This window comes from Cydia amplana, chromosome 24 (assembly GCF_948474715.1).
Source record: "Cydia amplana chromosome 24, ilCydAmpl1.1, whole genome shotgun sequence".
Lineage (NCBI taxonomy): Eukaryota > Metazoa > Arthropoda > Insecta > Lepidoptera > Tortricidae > Cydia > Cydia amplana.
Genome location: NC_086092.1, coordinates 5,647,146 through 5,667,294, shown reverse-complemented (window position 1 = coordinate 5,667,294; position 20,149 = coordinate 5,647,146). Strand labels below are relative to the sequence as shown.

At 38.4% G+C, this 20,149-nt stretch overlaps 3 protein-coding genes across 3 annotated transcripts; 2 read left to right on the top strand and 1 right to left on the bottom strand.

Annotated features, from left to right (window-relative positions):
• Nucleotides 1-1,455: 1,455 nt before the first annotated feature.
• LOC134659038 (chorion class high-cysteine HCA protein 12-like) lies at nt 1,456-19,917 on the bottom strand. The gene is made up of 3 exons (XM_063514646.1): nt 19,907-19,917; nt 3,106-3,160; nt 1,456-1,686 (listed from the first exon to the last, which is right to left on the bottom strand). The coding sequence occupies exons 2-3, from the start codon at nt 3,154-3,156 to the stop codon at nt 1,456-1,458; spliced, it is 282 nt and encodes a 93-aa protein (XP_063370716.1). The 5' UTR covers nt 3,157-3,160; nt 19,907-19,917.
• On the top strand, nt 9,187-9,865 carry LOC134659306 (chorion class high-cysteine HCA protein 12-like). Its single transcript, XM_063514959.1, has 2 exons — nt 9,187-9,254; nt 9,596-9,865. Exons 1-2 carry the CDS (start codon nt 9,204-9,206, stop codon nt 9,821-9,823), a joined length of 279 nt encoding a protein of 92 aa, XP_063371029.1. The 5' UTR covers nt 9,187-9,203; the 3' UTR covers nt 9,824-9,865.
• Nucleotides 12,627-13,311, top strand: LOC134659220 (chorion class high-cysteine HCA protein 12-like). Its single transcript, XM_063514848.1, has 2 exons — nt 12,627-12,703; nt 13,042-13,311. Exons 1-2 carry the CDS (start codon nt 12,653-12,655, stop codon nt 13,267-13,269), a joined length of 279 nt encoding a protein of 92 aa, XP_063370918.1. The 5' UTR covers nt 12,627-12,652; the 3' UTR covers nt 13,270-13,311.
• Nucleotides 19,918-20,149: the final 232 nt, after the last annotated feature.

The window sequence follows — 20,149 nt, the reverse complement described above, 5'->3', positions numbered from 1 at the left end:
ACTCATACTTAGGAGTATCTTGGGACCAATGTTAAGAAAAATATAATTTGAGAAATCAGACTACTTTATCCCAACATGGACAAGTTTTTCTAAGTCACAACAGTCGCTTTCTTTCAACCGGGACAAATGCGAGTTGGACTCGCGCACGAAAGGTTCCGTACCATTACGCAATAAACGGCAAAAAAATCACGTTTGTTATTTGGAAGCCCCACTTAAATATTTATTTTGTTTTGTTTTTAGTATTTATTGTGATAGCAGCAACATAAATACATATATCTTCTGTGAAAATGTCAACTGTCTAGCTATCACGGTTCGTGAGTTACAGCCTGGTGACAGACAGACGGACAGCGGAGTCTTAGTAATAGGGTCCCGTTTTTACCCTTTGTGTATGGAACCCTAAAAACGGACTTCTGGCCTTAAGAACGGAACCAAGTAAATGTAGCTGCATGTTAAGAAGGAGAAAGTTACGTACGTGTCTGTATTATTGACCTAAATAACCTCACTGATGTACGTCTTGTACCTATATTCAATAAGCATGATATAAAATTAATGTTAAGAGAGAAAAGAAGTAAATAAAAAGAGACTCAATCGCAATATTTACAAATTCCTCAAAATTCACTTTAAGTTACTTTAACCTTCAGAGACCCAGAGGCAATTGTTTTAGTTTAGAGTTAGATCAAAATAAGGTTGCAAAGATTTTGATAGCACACGCAGTGCAAGTGTTATTTTGTTTTAAACATCAAACTCCTATGAAATTATGACGTATAAATACTTGCACTGCGTGTGCTATCAAAATCGTTGCAGACTTTTCTTGGTCTAACTATAGGTATTCTTGGATTTGGAACCTTTCGTTAAACGATTTAAGTTCAAATCATATTGTGGAATACGTATTTTGTACGAGGTATATTTTACAATCCTTCTTCTGGCTGGACCTTGTCCTATCTACTTCGAGTCGGCTTTCCTTGCCTTTTTTCCAATCTGCACGAATTAATGCCATCTTTGAATCTAAATTTAAAAATGTCCCGTCGTCAACCAGGTGGTGCGGGATAGGTACTCCACATCTGGGAGACGTCCGGGATAAATTTAGTTATTTAAGAAATAGTTTTAGTTTAATTTAATTTATTGTAATGTATGGATCTTGTTATCTGAATTAAATATATATAAATAAATAAACAAATAAATAAATTTAATCTAGTCCAACTTGGATTGTCAGCACCATCCCACTAACCTGGAGATAACTGGTTAAACCGTTAACCCAGTGTCAAATTGTACTGGTATCTATGGTAGCTCCAGGTATAATCGGTCAACCCTGGGTTAGTGGAATGGTGCAAGTGGCGCTAAAAGGTTATTGGTTCAAAATTCAGAAATTGTATTAAGTATTCAGATTAGCTTTATTTCAAGACATAGGTTCAATTGATCAGAAATTCATTCAGGGCGAGATCTTCGGTGGGTAATTTACTTGCATCCGCATCCGCAGCATTTTCCGCAGATGGAGACGGAGCCGCAGGCGGGCGCGCAGCCGCCGAAGCAGACGGAGCCGAGCACGGGCACGGAGCCCTCGACGCAGGTTTTGCCGCACGCGTCGATGTTGCCGGCCGCGCCCACCTGTCCGCAGCCCTCCCCGCCGTACGAGCCGCAGCTACTGCCGGAGCTGTAGCTGCTTTTGATTGAACCGCTCAGCACGGACTGAAAAATATTTGGCATTGAAACATACATTTTAAACAACAAAATCCTAAATAGTACCAACTGGTGTGCTACTCATAAAACAATAATAAGGTCACTGCGGGCAAGACCGGCATACTTTATTTTTTTTTAACTTTGGAGTGATCTAGTTGCGTTAATTATTCACCTACGTTACCGTTTGTAATCGCATACGATGAAGAATTTAATAATTAATAGTTTAGCCATAGTGACAGATCATTTTAATCATAAATTAAGCAAAAACATTAGTATTTTTAAAAAGACGGCGAGTAGACGGACTTCCCTTGTAGTTTAAGGGAAGTCCGTCTAGTAATGATATCAGCCAATCTATGGGTGCGTATATGTTCGTAGTCGAATTCCTAAAAAGAATGAATCAAGACAATGAAAAGTGTACTTTCAACTTGTTAATATAGGGCTCAGATTCGAAATAAACGCCATTTTTCTAATATAAAGGCAAGTCCGGCATATACTACGAAAATGGGGTGGTAAACCTTTTATGGCTAATAATTACACGTAATTATTTTTTGGATTTCCGAAATAAAAGACCAATAGAAATTTTAAAATGTACTTTATTAGTTTCTTTTAATTTACTGAGATGAAAATTTAGGAAACTAACATCATGCGCAATGTCAGGAGGATTTGTCGATACCTTATCAAATCGTTATAATATTAAAGTCGCAAAAACAGTTGGTCATCTCTGATTTAACGAAAGTCCGGCATATGACGGTCTTGCCTTGTACGTAATAGACGGACTTTCAAACTTAGTCAAATTTTAATGTGATAAATGGTGGAACGTATAATTACAAAACTAAGCCAATTTCTGATATTTTAAACACAGAATAAAGATAACTGGTTCTTATGCTACTTACATAGGTACTTTCTGAAGCACAATCTTTTCAAAAACTATTTTTAACAATTTTTTTTCGAACGGCTGTCGAACTATGACTTCGAGTTCAAAACACGAAATGACTTATTTAGGCGGATTGCTCTGAAATTAGTTGTCACAGCGCCATCTGTTTTAGAGTGAGGGAACTAACGCACAAAACTGATTAATCGACTAGACTCCAAAGCGGCATACGCCTCTTAATTCAAAAGTTATAACGTGTAGACGGACTTGCCTTGTAGACGGTCTTGCCCGCAGTGACGTTACATCTATTCATGTGCACAAACATATAAATAAACAGCCTTTCACCATAAACTTAATATACTTAAACATTTTAGTCGTAAGTCGTAAATAATAAATGTCTTAACTAACACAAATAAACACAAACCGAGCATATAGTTAGGTAACTGTGTATACTACACATATAATAATACAACTATAAAGTAAACAATCAATTATAAAACAAAAATGTTAGATAGTAGTTAATACATGTAAATAAAAATTCAATCAAATATATTTACCTGAATCAGGCAGAGCTGGAGGCAGAGGGCGAACACGGTGAAGGGAGACATGGTGCTGTTCCTAGTTTTCAAACTTACTTGAAACTATACTTGCTTATGTAGCTTGTTTAGCTTATATACAGAACAATTACAAAGGAATGTTAGGCAACACTGATAACTCGAACACATGGTTATAATATCTAGTTGTTGTCTAAAAGAGCTTCGCCAGGACAATAGGTCCTGATAATGCTTCAAACGTGTTTAATCGTGCATGTTATTTTTTAATTGTTCTTTTGTTTAAAATTATATCAAAGGCAAATAAGTGATAAGAAAGCATTTAAAAACTAGGTTTGTATATCGAATAAGCATTCTAGTGAAAATTTCCACTAAGAACAAGTCAAAATGGTGTTCAAAGTTGTGATCCTCTGCGCTTTTGCTGTCCTTGTCCAGGTGAGTCACTTTATTAATTTACTTTTTACTAAAGTTCCGAATGTTGTTTGAGGGTTTCCTCTTAAATCGTGTGATAAATCCTTTCTGTGTTTATCCACCTTCTTAGTTTTATTATTTTCATTAATTCGCTCAATGTGTCTGCATGCCTGCAACATCACTGCTGTTTTGGCCAATCCTGAAATTACCATGGCTTTCAAGACAGGATACAAACTGATTCAAGTATAGAATGTAGACAATTCCATACTGCCTAAAGCTAAATATGAGTTCTACTACGTGTTATCTAAGTATCATAAAGTCATTTTCTTGTAAATATCTATCCTGAACGTACCTATTGGATTTGGCTACTTATGCGTCGTCAATGCTGTCAGTCAACTCACGCTTACTATTGGAATGTCGGGATGGCACTATAACTGCAGTACTTAGGTATTTATATATGCCGATCATTTAAATCTCAATTTTCACACACTTTTTAATACTTTATTTCCGTTAAACGTCAGATTAATAACATATGTTGATTTGTATTGCAGACCATCTCCGGTCAGAAGTGTTGCTCATACGGCGGCTCTGGCAGCTCCATCGGCTCCAAGTCTATCTCCATCTCCACCAGCGGCGGCGACTTCCCCGTCATCAGCGTCGGCCCCATCTCCCCCTCCGGCATCGAAGTCTCCTCCCAACTTGACTTGAATGGAGACTTGAAAGTCAACGGTGAACTGCCGTACCTGAGCGCCGTGAAGTTCTCTGGCGAATACGACACTAAAGGGTCTGGCTGCGTGGACTACAGCTGCGGCACCTGCGGGAACGTGGCCATCACCAGCGTGAAGAGCGGCTCCGGCTGCGGCTGCGGCTGCAAATACTAAGAACACTAATTTACTGCAGTCGACGGCATGATAACTTCTAGTTATTTCTTGGCTGTCCAACTGCAAACTCGTACCTATATACAATTGTGCTGATCCATTAAAATGCATTAAAAAAATATGAATTGTTTTGTTGAATTGAACACCCACGTAATTAAAATAATGAGTGCTAGTGACCTAGCGGTAAGGCTTTTATTCCTGCATCGAGCCAGGTCTCATACTTAGGAGTGTCTTGCGACCAATTTTTAGACAAACATAATTTGAGAAATCAGACTACCTACTTTATCCCAACATGGACAAGTTTTTCTAAGTCACAAGTTCAGTTTTCTTATACTGCCTGACTTATTTGCTTAAGAACGGCACCAAGTAACCGCTATGTTAAGAAGGACACATAATTAAAACACACGTGCACATAATTAAAAATTTTACTATATCTGATGCACCTAAGTTATAATATGAGTTACGTACGTGCTTGTAACTTGTATTATTGACCTAAATAACTGATAAACCCAGCTGATGTATGTCTTGTACCTATACTCAATAAGCATGATATAGAATAAATATTAAGAAAGAAAAGAAGTAAATAATAAAAGAGACCTCATCACAATATTTAGAAATTCCTCAAAATTCACTTACTTATGTTGCTTTAACCTTCTGAGACCCAGAGGCAATTGTTTTAGATTTAAACCAAAGTCCGTACCATCAGTCACTGACAGTGTCAAAACTGACATTTACGCTATCGAGAATGTAATTTACTTTCTATACATCTCGTTGGCACTAATATGCGAGTACGAGCGAGATGTATAGAAAGTAAATTACGTTCTCGACGGCGTTTATGTCAGTGCCAAACTGATGGTAGCCGTACAAGATATCCCATCAATAATATTACATGTAAAAAGGTGCAAGTCGCGCAACGCTTCTACTACAAAAAAGTTTTGAGATGTAATGTGAAACCAAGTCGTAATTAACTCTGTCTGTTTCCTCTTCACGTTTAAACTGCCGATTACCGAACTTTACGGCTGGTAGCCAGTTTTCACTGACATAAATGCCGTCGAGAACATAATTTATTTTCTATACATCTCGCTCGTACTCGCATACTAGTGCAAACGAGATGTATAGAAAGTACATTACTTTCTCGATAGCTTAAATATGAGTTTTGACACTGTCAGTGACTCATAGTACGGGCTCATAAAGATTTATTTTGTGAGAGACAACTATGACACCTATAGATAGTGTCCGGATGTCCGAAAGGCTTATCCTATCCAGTTATACTCAAACACACGCACTTTTCCAGTAGAAAAGGGCGCGAAACTCAAATTTTCTATAAATAAATTCTCGCAAGCGCCTTCCTTTGTAGATATATATTTTTTTACATTGGATGGAACAGAGACTGCAACACAAGCTATAGAGAGATACAGCAGAAACATCAATGCAATATTATACTAGGTACTCTCTGCATCAACGTCGCGGCAGTAATGTCGCAACAGGCGCAGTTGACATCCGAATGTCACTTTTATTCTTGATGTTCGCCATCATCACCTCAGCACATTTAGTTTACTTTGTATGTAAAATACAATGAAATGCAAAAATGCTCTATTAATATACAAGTACGAGCAGGTGGCATTTTTGCTCATTTGCCTACATCGCGCTTTGTAATCACACACTCAAATGTTTTTATTGAAAGAACAATTTTTATATATATAATATTTAAAACCGATAGATATTACAGTGATTCTTAATTAGGGCAATGCGCCAATAGAGCGATATTTGACTTTGTTTCTTATAATTCGTAAAGTTGCCATTTTTGATAAAAAATACTTAATACTTAATGGTAGTCATGTAACAAATAATTATTAAATAAAGTTGGAACTCTTTGTTGCGTTTATCGGTGCATATGGTGGGTTTGTAATTGTAACATTTTTTTTGTTGATTCAGATTATTCTCTTTAAATAATGTAGGTATTTGTGTTATTTCTATTAACATAATATTTCACATACTTATATTGTTCTAGTTCTCTCAACACACGAGTTCATAAAAATGTGCACACTGTCGCTCTCGTAGAATCAAGGTGTCGTCACTTGTCACTTTATATGATCATACAGGGTGCTTCCTGTAACAGGAGCAATAAATTAAACTAAAGGCTGTACTCCTCAAACTGACCAACATTTGTTCAGCAACTTTTAAAAATTATGAATCCTTTAGACTTCCTCTTTTTCATACAAAATAAATATTGCATTCAATGTACGCTGACATCAGTGTGTTTGACGTTGCTTGTCACGCTTTAAACATAACAAAATTTGCAATACATTGCATCTTAGAATCAACTTAATAAAGTGTAATAAAAATCAAAACATGAGTTATTTTCAAAAGTTGCTGAACAAATGTTCATCAGTTTGAGGAGTGCAGCCTACAGTTTAATTTATTGCTTCTGTTACAGGAAACACCCTGTATAAGTACCCAAAGGGTAAAAACGGGACCTAATACTCCACTGTACGTCTGTCCGCCTGGCTGTCTGTCTGTCACCAGGCTGTATCTCATGAACCGTGATAGCTATTATAGACAGTTGAAATGTTCAAAGATGATGTGTATTTCTGTTGCCGCTATAACAACAAAAAAACTAAAAACAATAGATAATATTGATACGGAACATTTAGTGCGCGAGTCCGACTCGCACTTGGCCGGTTTTTTATTTATAATTGCTGTGTTTTTTCTTTATTTCTTTTGAATCTTCTTTAGTTAATACGAGTTCATAATTCGTTACTCTGCCTTAGTGCGATAGGTAGTGCTAACCACCAATTGTTTTTGTTAATCTGTATTTACTGGTGAGAAGCTGTGAAATTAAATCAAAACCGTTTAGTTTCATAGTGTGACATACACTTTGTATTAAAAAATTTGAGTTTCACGGTAGGACACACATATCGAAAACTACGAAGACGAGCCGAGATACTAGCTGTACTACCGAGATACTAGTATATGAGGTACTAGCTGTTGCCCGCGACTTCGTACGCGTGGATTTGTATGATGGTGGTTATATATTCTACATTAGCTTAGAACATTATTGTATTCTAATAATATGCCTTTATACAAAGATTCAAGTCCCGCACTCAAAAAAATGTTTGACCTTCACATAAAATTTCAACCCCTTTTTCGCCACTTTAGGGGATGAATTTTCAAAAACGCTGAAATTAATTTCTTGGATTTTAATAATATATCTTTTAACGAAGTTTAAAATTCCTAGCTTAAAATAAAACTTGAACCCAATACAAATTTTCATCCCCTTTTTAACCCCCTGAGGGGTCGAATTTCTCAAAATTGCTTCTTACTTCTTGTACACACTATAAATTACAACCTGGTGAACAAATTTAATTTTTCTAGCTTTTGTAGTTTCGGCTCTGCGTTCATGAGTCAGTCTGGACACCTGCATTTTATATATATAGATTTATCATTAGGTAGAGTTGCGTAATTACCTAATGGTGAGTAAGAGTGCCAGAAGAGATGCACTAATTTAATACATATAACAAAACGAAATTTAGGAATGATCATATGTTTTATTACGACACAGCGTTTGGATTTTACATCCAATAAATTATTTGATGCAAAATATTGGACGGTATGTGTGCTATTAGTATTTGCAGCCGCAGCCGCAGCTGGAGCCGCCCTTCACGCTGGTGATGGCCACGTTCCCGCATTTGCCGCAGCTGTAGTCCACGCAGCCAGACCCTTTAGTGTCGTATTCGCCCGAGAACTTCACGGCGCTCAGGAACGGCAGTTCCCCTTTAACGTCCAAGTCTCCATTCAGGCTGAGGTCCGAGGAGACGGAGATGCCGGAGGGGGAGATGGGGCCGACGCTGCTGACGGGGAAGTCGCCGCCGCTGGTGGAGATGGAGATAGACTTGGAGCAACACTTCTGACCGGAGATGGTCTGCAATAGAAATCAACATATGTTATTAATCTGACGTTGAACGGAAAAAAAGTATTAAAAACTGATAGTGAAGTGATCGGAATGTATAAAAGTAAGTACTGAAGTAATAGTGCCGTCCCGACATTTTAATAGTAAGCGTGAGTTAACTGACAACATTGATGACGCATAAGTATCCAAATCCAATAGGTACGTTCAGGATATATATTTAAAAGAAAATGACTTTATGATGATACTTATATAACACGTAGTGGAACTCATATTTTAGCTTTAGGCAGTATGGAATTGCCTACATTCCATACTTGAATCAGTTTGTATCCTGTCTTGAAAGCCATCGTAATTTCAGGATTTGCAACAACAGCTGTGATGTTGCAGGTAAATATGCAGGCACATTGAGCGAATGCATAAAAATAATAAAACTAAGAAGGTGGATAAACACAGAAAGGATCACACGATTAAAGTGGAAACCCTCAAAGAATATTCGGAACTTTAGTAAAAAGTAAATTAATAAAGTTACTCACCTGGACAAGGACAGCAAACACGCAGAGGATCACAACTTTGAATGCCATTTTGACTTGTTCTTAGTGGAAGTTTTCACTAGAATGCTTATTCGATATACAAACCTAGTTTTATATGCTTTCTTATCACTTATTTGCCTTTGATATAATTTTAAACAAAAGAACAATTAAAAAATTACATGCACGATTAAACACGTTTGAAGCATTATCAGGACCTATTATCCTGGCGTAGCTTGAATAAACAACAACTTGATATTATAACCATGTGTTCGAGTTATCAGTGTTGCCTAACATTTCTTCGTAACTGTTCTGTATATAAGCTAAACAAGCTACATAAGCAAGTATAGTTTCAAAGTTTGAAAGCTAAGGAACAGCACCATGTCTCCCTTCACCGTGTTCGCCCTCTGCCTCCAGCTCTGCCTGATTCAGGTAAATATATTTGATAGAATTTTTATTTATATGCCTATTAACGACTATCTAACATTTTTGTTTTATAATAGATTGTTTAATTTATAGTTGTATTACCTAACTATACAGTTACTTAACTATATATATGATCGATTTTGTGTTTATTTGTGTTACTTTTTAAGACATTTATTGTTTACGACTTACGACTAAAATGTTTAAATATTAAGTTTATGGTGAAAGGCTGTTTATTTATGCTTGTGCACACGAATAGATGTATTATTGTTTTATGAGTAGCACACCCGGCTGGTGCTATTAGGATTTTGTTGTTGAAAATGTATGTTTCAATGCCAAATATTTTTCAGTCCGTGCTGAGCGGTTCAATCAAAAGCAGCTACAGCTCCGGCAGTAGTTGCAGCTCGTACGGCGGGGAGGGCTGCGGACAGGTGGGCGCGGCCGGCAACATCGAAGCGTGCGGCAAAACCTGCGTCGACGGCTCCGTTCCCGTGCTCGGCTCCGTCTGCTTCGACGGCTGCGCGCCCGCCTGCGGCTCCGTCTCCATCTGCGGACAGTGCAAATGCGGATGCAAGTAAATTACGCACCGAAAATGTCGCTCTGAATGAATTTCTGATTCACTTGAACCTGTCTTGAAATAAAACAAATCTGAATACTTAATAATACAATTTTTGAATTTTAACCAAAAACATTTTACCGCTGCTTGTACCATCCCACTAACCCAGGGTTGACCAGATAAACCTGGAGTTACCAGTACAATATGACTCTGGGTTAACGGTTTAACCAGTTATCTCCGCTGACAGTCCAAGTTGGACTAGATTTATCCCGGACGTCGCCCAGATGTGGAGTACCTATCCCGCACCACCTGGTTGACGACGGTCCAAAGAGACCTGACATTTTTAAATTTAGATCCAAAGATGGCATTAAATCGTGCAGATTGAAAAAGGCAAGAAAGCTGACTCGAAGTAGATAGGACAAGGTACAGCCAGAAGAAGAATTGTAAAATATAGTTACAATTTCACGATATCACTTAACGTCCTGCAGGCCTAGCAGATGATTAGCGCGACAGTATCTCGCCGATATCTCGCGAGATAGACTACCCGTCTGTTTCTAACTTTATTAATTAAAGATGGACGGGTAGTTGCGGGAGAGATACTGTCTCGCCAATCATGTGCTAGCCTGGCTGAGACCCCTGGTACAGTCAGCTGCAGAGAAAAGATAGCCCCCCTTCATAGCATTTTGTATGCAAACGTGCTATAGTATTGCTGAAGACTGTAGGTACAAAATACATATTCCACAATCTGGTTAGAACTTTAATCGTTTAACGAAAGGTTTCCAATCCAAAAATACCTTGAGTACCAAGAAAAGTCTGCAACGAAATGTGAAATTATGACGTATAAATAACATCTCCACTGCGTGTGCTATCAAAATCTTTGCAAACATATCTTGGTCTAAATCTAAAACAATTGCCTCTGGGTCTCAGAAGGTTAAAGCAACATAAGTGAGTTTTGAGGAATTTGTAAATATTGTGATGAGGTCTCTTTATATTATTTAGGTACTTACTTCTTTTCTTTCTTAATATTTATTCTATATCATGCTTATTGAATATAGGTAAAAATAAGACATACATCAGCTAGGTTTATCAGTTATTTAAGTCAATAATACAAGTTACAAGCACGTACGTAACTCATATTATAATTTAGGTGCATCAGATTTAGTAAAATTGCATTTTTAATTATGTGCACGTGTGTTTTAATTATGTGTGTGTGTGTGTGTGTGTTTCAATTGTGTGTCCTTCTTAACATGGCGGTTACTTGGTGCCGTTCTTAAGCAAATAAGTCCCTAACATGGCCTAGGCAGTAAAAGAAAACTGAAGTTGTGACTTAGAAAAACTTGTCCATGTTGGGATAAAGTAGGTAGTCTGATTTCTCAAATTATGTTTTTCTTAAAATTGGTCGCAAGATACTCCTAAGTACGAGACCTGGCTCGATGCAGGAATAAAGCCATACCGCTAGGTCACTAGCACTCATTATGTTAATTAAGTACGTGGGTGTACTTGTATTATACACAAACAATTCTTATTTTTTCAATGCATTTTAATGGATCAGCACAATTGTATATAGGTACGAGTTTGCAGTTGGACAGCCAAAAAATAACTTCAAGCCGTCGACTCTTGTTAAGTGTCCTTAGTATTTGCAGCCGCAGCCGGAGCTACCCTTCACACTGGTGATAGCCACGTTCCCGCAGGTGCCGCAGCTGTAGTCGACGCAGCCGGACCCTTTAGTGTCGTATTCGCCAGAGAACTTCACGGCGCTCAGGAACGGCAGTTCACCGTTGACTTTCAAGTCTCCGTTCAAGTCAAGTTGGGAGGAGACTTCGATGCCGGAGGGTGAGATGGGGCCGACGCTGCTGACGGGGAAGTCGCCGCCGCTGGTGGAGATGGAGATAGACTTGGAGCCGATGGAGCTGCCAGAGCCGCCGTATGAGCAACACTTCTGACCGGAGATGGTCTGCAATACAAATCAACATATGTTATTAATCTGACGTTTATCGGAAATAAAGTATTAAAAAGTGTTTGAAAACTGAGATTGAAGTGATCACAATGTAATAATAATAAGTAAGTACTGAAGTAATAGTGCCGTCCTGACATTTCAATAGTAAATTTGACGACATTGACGACACAAAAGTTGCTAAATCCAATAGGTATGTTCAGGATAGATATTTACAAGAAAATCACTTTATGATAGTTAAATAACACGTAGTAGAACTCAAATATTAGCTTTAGGTAGTATGGACTTATCTACATTCCATGCTTGAATCAGTTTGTATCCTGCGTTGAAAGCCATGGTAATTTCAGGATTTGCAAAAACAGCAGTAATGTTGCAGGCATGCAGGCACATTGAGCGAATGCATAAAAATAATAAAACTAAGAAGGTGGATAAACACAGAAAGGATTTATCACACGACTAAAGAGGAAACCCTCAAACAATATTCGGAATTTCAGTAAAAATAAATTAATAAAGTTACTCACCTGGACAAGGACAGCAAAGACGCAGAGGATCACAACTTTGAATGCCATTTTGACTTGTTCTTAGTGGAAGTTTTCACTAGAATGCTTATTCGATATACAAACCCAGTTTTTAAATGCTTTCTTATAACTAATTTGCCTTTGATATAATTTTAAACAAAAGAACAATTAAAAAATAATATGCACGATTAAACACGTTTGAAGCATTATCAGGACCTATTGTCCTGGCGTAGCTTGAATAAATAACAACTTGATATTATAACCATGTGTTCGAGTTATCAGTGTTGCCTAACATTTCTTTGTAACTGTTCTGTATATAAGCTAAACAAGCTACATAAGCAAGTATAGTTTCAAAGTTTGAAAGCTAAGGAACAGCACCATGTCTCCCTTCACCGTGTTCGCCCTCTGCCTCCAGCTCTGCCTGATTCAGGTAAATATATTTGATAGAATTTTTATTTATATGCCTATTAACGACTACTTATCTAACATTTTTGTTTTATAATAGATTGTTTAATTTATAGTTGTATTACCTAACTACACAGTTACTTAACTATATGATCGATTTTGTGTTTATTTGTGTTACTTAAGACATTTATTGTTTACGACTTACGACTAAAATGTTTAAATATTAAGTTTATGGTGAAAGGCTGTTTATTTATGCTTGTGCACACGAATAGATGTATTATTGTTTTATGAGTAGTACACCAGGCTGGTGCTATTAGGATTTTGTTGTTGAAAATGTATGTTTCAATGCCAAATATTTTTCAGTCCGTGCTGAGCGGTTCAATCAAAAGCAGCTACAGCTCCGGCAGTGGCTGCGGCTCGTACGGCGGGGAGGGCTGCGGACACGTGGGCGCGGCCGGCACCATCGAAGCGTGCGGCAAAACCTGCGTCGACGGCTCCGTGCCCGTGCTCGGCTCCGTCTGCTTCGACGGCTGCGCGCCCGCCTGCGGCTCCGTCTCCATCTGCGGACAGTGCAAATGCGGATGCAAGTAAATTACCCACCGAAAATGTCGCTCTGAATGAATTTCTGATTCACTTGAACCTGTCTTGAAATAAAGCAAATCTGAATACTTAATACAATTTTTGAATTTTAACCAAAAACATTTTACCGCCACTTGTACCATCCGACTAACCCAGGGTTGACCAGTTAAACCTGGAGATACCAGTACAATTTGACTCTGGGTTAACGGTTTAACCAGTTGTCTCCGCTGTCAGTCCAAGTTGGACTAGATTTATCCCGGACGTCGCCCAGATGTGGAGTACCTATCCCGCACCACCTGGTTGACGACGGTCCAAAGCGACCTGACATTTGTAAATTTAGATCCAAAGATGGCATTAAATCGTGCAGATTGAAAAAAGGCAAGAAAGCCGACACGAAGTAGATAAAACAAGGTACGGCCAGAAGAAGAATTATTAAATTATACAACGGGACTTAATCGCGTATCTAAGTTTTAAGATTTACCTCCGACGTTTCGAGGACGGCGTTGTCCCCGTGGTCTCGAAGAAGACTGGCTTAAGTTGACATCAGCATCGTCTAACCGCGCGATGTAAGCGTAAACGAATATCAACAGTCGATAAATCGAATATCGTTAGTGTTGTGTGTCGACAGAGTGACATCCCTAGTGCGCAAAACGTTCAAGCGGATAAACAAGACCAAGTGCGGGTAGTTCGAAAACCTCGCGCGGTTAGACGATGCTGATGTCAACTTAAGCCAGTCTTCTCCGAGACCACGGGGACAACGCCGTCCTCGAAACGTCGGAGGTAAATCTTAAAACTTAGATACGCGATTAAGTCCCGTTGTATAATTTAATAATGTGTAAAAATCGTGAAAGTTTAAATCAGAAGAAGAATTGTAAAATATAGTTACAATTTCACGATATCACTTAACGTCCTGCAGGCCTAGCAGATGATTAGCGTGGCAGTATCTCGCCGATATCTCGCGAGATAGACTACCCGTCTGTTTCTAACTTTATTAATTAAAGATGGACGGGTAGTTGCGGGCGAGATACTGTCGCGCCAATCATGTGCTAGCCTGGCTGAGACCCCTGGTACAGTCAGCTGCAGAGAAAAGATAGCCCCCCTTCATAGAATTTTGTATGCAAACGTGCTATAGTATTGCTGAAGACTGTAGGTACAAAATACATATTCCACAATCTGGTTAGAACTATAATCGTTTAACGAAAGGTTTCCAATCCAAAAATACCTAGAGTACCTAGAAAAGTCTGCAACGAAATGTGAAATTATGACGTATAAATAACATCTCCACTGCGTGTGCTATCAAAATCTTTGCAAACATATCTTGGTCTAAATCTAAAACAATTGCCGCTGGGTCTCAGAAGGTTAAAGCAACATAAGTGAGTTTTGAGGAATTTGTAAATATTGTGATGAGGTCTCTTTATTAGTGTCCGACCGAAACATGTTTTTTTGCCGAAACCGAAACCGAAACCGAATGTTCGGCTTTGGCTCTAGTTTCGGCCGAAACCGAAACCGAAACCGAAACTTTTGAAGATTTGTTAAAATAGTTGAAAAAATGTCATAAAACCGCTTTTAAACTCATATTAAGGGGCTGTCAACACCCAATGTCCTTGAAATCGATGTTACTTATTAAGGGGTTCCGCCACGCCAATGACCTTCGATCTGAATCCCTTAGTTTTCTTATGTTTTTTGTAGCTTATCATATTAACAGCAACGGCTTTAAGCAATATAAACTGGTTTTCTGGCCATAACTTTTGTGTTAATTCGTTCAAAATTAAAACCGTCACGTCAAAGACGAACCCAAATATGTAGATTTCGTATAAGTAATATCCTTCACAGCAATCTAGATACGAAAAAAGTGTTCTTTTAGACAATGTTTAAAAAAATCATAAAATAGTATCCATTTCTTTCAAAATCCGGTAGACAATAATGGAGATAAAGATTTAAGAACCGATTGTCTTATAAAAATCTATCTGTAGTGCAAAAGTAGGAGATAAGTACGATTCAAAACCTGTCAAAAATCTATGAAAACCGCAGGTAGCCCCTTTTAAGAAAAACTATTTGATTTAGTAAAGCGAAAAATATATTTATACCTATGTTAATATCTATTATATTTTAAGACCGTGGCCGCACTCGATACACGATTGAACGACATCGACTCGATAGAAAATAATTGCAAAGATTGGTCTTAAAATCACCATTAAACAGTTCTAATGCCTTTATTTCTTGACTTATGTGTCTGAAATTAAAATCAATTTGTCAAAACATTTACTTATACCTAAACCGCTAACGAGTAATATTACACAAATAATCCACATTGAGCGCTGGTGGCCTAGCGGTGAGTAAGAGCGTGCGACTTTCAATCCAAAGGTTGCAGGTACAAACACTACAAACCCCGGCTCGTACCAATGAGTTTTTCTGAACTTATGTACGAAATATCATTTGATATTTACCATTGAGGAAGCCGTACTAGCCCGATAAAGTCTAGTTTACCCTCTGGATTGGAAGGTCAGTCTGATGGCAGTCGCTTTTGTAAAAAATAGTGCCGACGCCAATTCTTGGGCTTAGTTGTCAAGTGAACCCCATGCTCCCATGAGCCGTGGCCAAAATGCTGGGATAACGCGAGGAAGATGATGAGTTTTCTTATTATTCCATTGCCCAGGCCCAGTAACATGCTACAGTGCTATCTCATTTACTACGATACAATTAGACAGTGTGCGCCTTTTAGGTATTGACAGCCTCTTAAGACTGCGTCGACCGTTCAGTGGCCCCATCATTAGTGGAATTGTGTTTAATAATAAACCGATTAATTTCTGTATACATAAATCAGTATATGTATTAATATTGTTGTCCTACTTGTTCCACAACTTTTGGTCTTTGTCACATAGTTTAGTTTCATAGAACGAAGTACCATTGCGTATGTTTCGGCCCGGCCGAATGGTTCGGCCGTTTTTTGGCCGAAACCGAAACTACGGCCGAAACATGATTTTTTGGCCGAAACTGGCCGAAACCGAAACCGAAACCGAACCTTCGGTCGGACACTACTCTTTATATTATTTAGGTACTTACTTCTTTTCTTTTTTAATATTTATTCTATATCATGCTTATTGAATATAGGTACAAATAAGACATACATCAGCTAGGTTTATCAGTTATTTAAGTCAATAATACAAGTTACAAGCACGTACGTAACTCATATTATAATTTAGGTGCATCAGATTTAGTAAAATTGCATTTTTAATTATGTGCACGTGTGTTTTAATTATGTGTGTGTGTGTGTGTGTGTGTGTGTGTGTGTGTGTTTCAATTGTGTGTCCTTCTTAACATAGCGGTTACTTGGTGCCGTTCTTAAGCAAATAAGTCCCTAACATGGCCTAGGCAGTAAAAGGAAACTGAAGTTGTGACTTAGAAAAACTTGTCCATGTTGGGATAAAGTAGGTAGTCTGATTTCTCAAATTATGTTTTTCTTAAAATTGGTCGCAGGATACTCCTAAGTACGAGACCTGGCTCAATGCAGGAATAAAGCCATACCCTAGGTCACTAGCACTCATTATTTTAATTACGTGGGTGTACGTGTTTTATCCAAAACTATTCTTATTTTTTCAATGCATTTTAATGGATCAGCACAAATAGGTACAGTTAGGTAGGAGTTTGCAGTTGGACAGCCAAAAAATTACTTCAAGCCGTCGACTCTTGTTAAGTGTCCTTAGTATTTGCAGCCGCAGCCGGAGCCGCCCTTCACGCTGGTGATGGCCACGTCCCCGCATTTGCCGCAGCTGTAGTCCACGCAGCCAGACCCTTTAGTGTCGTATTCGCCCGAGAACTTCACGGCGCTCAGGAACGGCAGTTCCCCTTTAACGTCCAAGTCTCCGTTCAGGCTGAGGTCCGAGGAGACGGAGATGCCGGAGGGGGAGATGGGGCCGACGCTGCTGACGGGGAAGTCGCCGCCGCTGGTGGAGATGGAGATAGACTTGGAGCCGATGGAGCTGCCAGAGCCGCCGTATGAGCAACACTTCTGACCGGAGATGGTCTGCAATACAAATCAACATATGTTATTAATCTGACGTTGAACGGAAAAAAAGTATTAAAAAGTGTTTGAAAACTGATATTGAAGTGATCGGAATGTATAAAAGTAAGTACTGAAGTACTAGTGCCGTCCCGACAATTTAATAGTAAGCGTGAGTTAACTGACGACAATGATGACCCATAAGTAGCCAAATCCAATAGGTACGTTCAGGATAGATATTTACAAGAAAATGACTTTATGATACTTAGATAACACGTAGTAGTACTCATATTTAGCTTTAGGCAGTATGGAATTGCCTACATTCCATACTTGAATCAGTTTGTATCCTGTCTTGAAAGCCATGGTAATTTCAGGATTTGCAACAACAGCTGTGATGTTGCAGGTATACAGTCACATTGAGCGAATGCATAAAAATAATAAAACTAAGAAGGTGGATATATACAGAAAGTATTTATCACACGATTAAAGAGGAAACCCTCAAACTATATTCGGAACTTTAATAAAAAGTAAATTAATAAAGTTACTCACCTGGACAAGGACAGCAAACACGCAGAAGATCACAACTTTGAATGCCATTTTGACTTGTTCTTAGTGGAAGTTTTCACTAGAATGCTTATTCGATACAAAAACCTAGTTTTTAAATGCTTTCTTATCACTAATTTGCCTTTGATATAATTTTAAACAAAAGAACAATTAAAAAATAATATGCACAATTAAACACGTTTGAAGCATTATCAGGACCTATTGTCCTAGCGTAGCTTGAATAAACAACAACTTGATATTATAACCATGTGTTCGAGTTATCAGTGTTGCCTAACATTTCTTTGTAACTGTTCTGTATATAAGCTAAACAAGCTACATAAGCAAGTATAGTTTCAAGTAAGTTTGAAAGCTAAGGAACAGCACCATGTCTCCCTTCACCGTGTTCGCCCTCTGCCTCCAGCTCTGCCTGATTCAGGTAAATATATTTGATAGAATTTTTATTTATAGCTGGTCAACCAAATCTTGTTAGTAAAAAAAGGCGCGAAATTCAAATGTTCTATGGGACGATATCCCTTCGCGCTTAGATTTTTCAAATTTGCCGCCTTTTTCTACTGTCAAGATCTGGTTGACCAAGCATATATGCCTATTAACGACTATCTAACATTTTTGTTTTATAATAGATTGTTTAATTTATAGTTGTATTACCTAACTACACATTTACCTAACTATATGATCGATTTTGTGTTTATTTGTGTTACTTAAGTCATTTATTGTTTACGACTTACGACTAAAATGTTTAAATATTAAGTTTATGGTGAAAGGCTGTTTATTTATGCTTGTGCACACGAATAGATGTATTATTGTTTTACGAGTAGCACAACAGGCTGGTGCTATTAGGATTTTGTTGTTGAAAATGTATGTTTCAATGCCAAATATTTTCCAGTCCGTGCTGAGCGGTTCAATCAAAAGCAGCTACAGCTCCGGCAGTAGCTGCAGCTCGTACGGCGGGGAGGGCTGCGGACACGTGGGCGCGGCCGGAAACATCGAAGCGTGCGGCAAAACCTGCGTCGACGGCTCCGTTCCCGTGCTCGGCTCCGTCTGCTTCGACGGCTGCGCGCCCGCCTGCGGCTCCGTCTCCATCTGCGGACAGTGCAAATGCGGATGCAAGTAAATTACCCACCGAAAATGTCGCTCTGAATGAATTTCTGATTCACTTGAACCTGTCTTGAAATAAAGCAAATCTGAATACTTAATACAATTTTTGAATTTTAACCAAAAACATTTTACCGCCACTTGTACCATCCCACTAACCCAGGGTTGACCAGTTAAACCTGGAGTTACCAGTACAATATGACTCTGGGTTAACGGTTTAACCAGTTATCTCCGCTGACAGTCCAAGTTGGACTAGATTTATCCCGGACGTCGCCCAGATGTGGAGTACCTATCCCGCACCACCTGGTTGACGACGGTTCAAAGAGAACTGACATTTTTAAATTTAGATCCAAAGATGGCATTAAATCGTGCAGATTGAAAAAAGGAACAAAGCCGACTCGAAGTAGATAGGACAAGGTACAGCCAGAAGAAGAATTGTAAAATATAGTTACAATTTCACGATATCACTTAACGTCCTGCAGGCCTAGCAGATGATTAGCGCGACAGTATCTCGCCGATATCTCGCGAGATAGACTACCCGTGTGTTTCTAACTTTATTAATTAAAGATGGACGGGTAGTTGCGGGCGAGATACTGTCGCGCCAATCATGTGCTAGCCTGGCTGAGACCCCTGGTACAGTCAGCTGCAGAGAAAAGATAGCCCCCTTTCATAGAATTTTGTATGCAAACGTGCTATAGTATTGCTGAAGACTGTAGGTACAAAATACATATTCCACAATCTGGTTAGAACTTTAATCGTTTAACGAAAGGTTTCCAATCCAAAAATACCTAGAGTACCAAGAAAAGTCTGCAACGAAATGTGAAATTATGACGTATAAATAACATCTGCACTGCGTGTGCTATCAAAATCTTTGCAAACATATCTTGGTCTAAATCTAAAACAATTGCCTCTGGGTCTCAGAAGGTTAAAGCAACATAAGTGAGTTTTGAGGAATTTGTAAATATTGTGATGAGGTCTCTTGATATTATTTACTTACTTCTTTCTTTCTTAATATTTATTCTATATCATGCTTATTGAATATCTAATACCTTTAAACGAGCAATTCTTGTTTATTTATTTATTTATATATATATATATATATATATATATATATATATATATATATATATATATATATTTCGGGGATCTCGGAAACGGCTCTAACGATTTCGATGAAATTTGGTATATAGGGGGTTTTCGGGGGCGAAAAATCGATCTAGCTAGGTCTTATCTTTA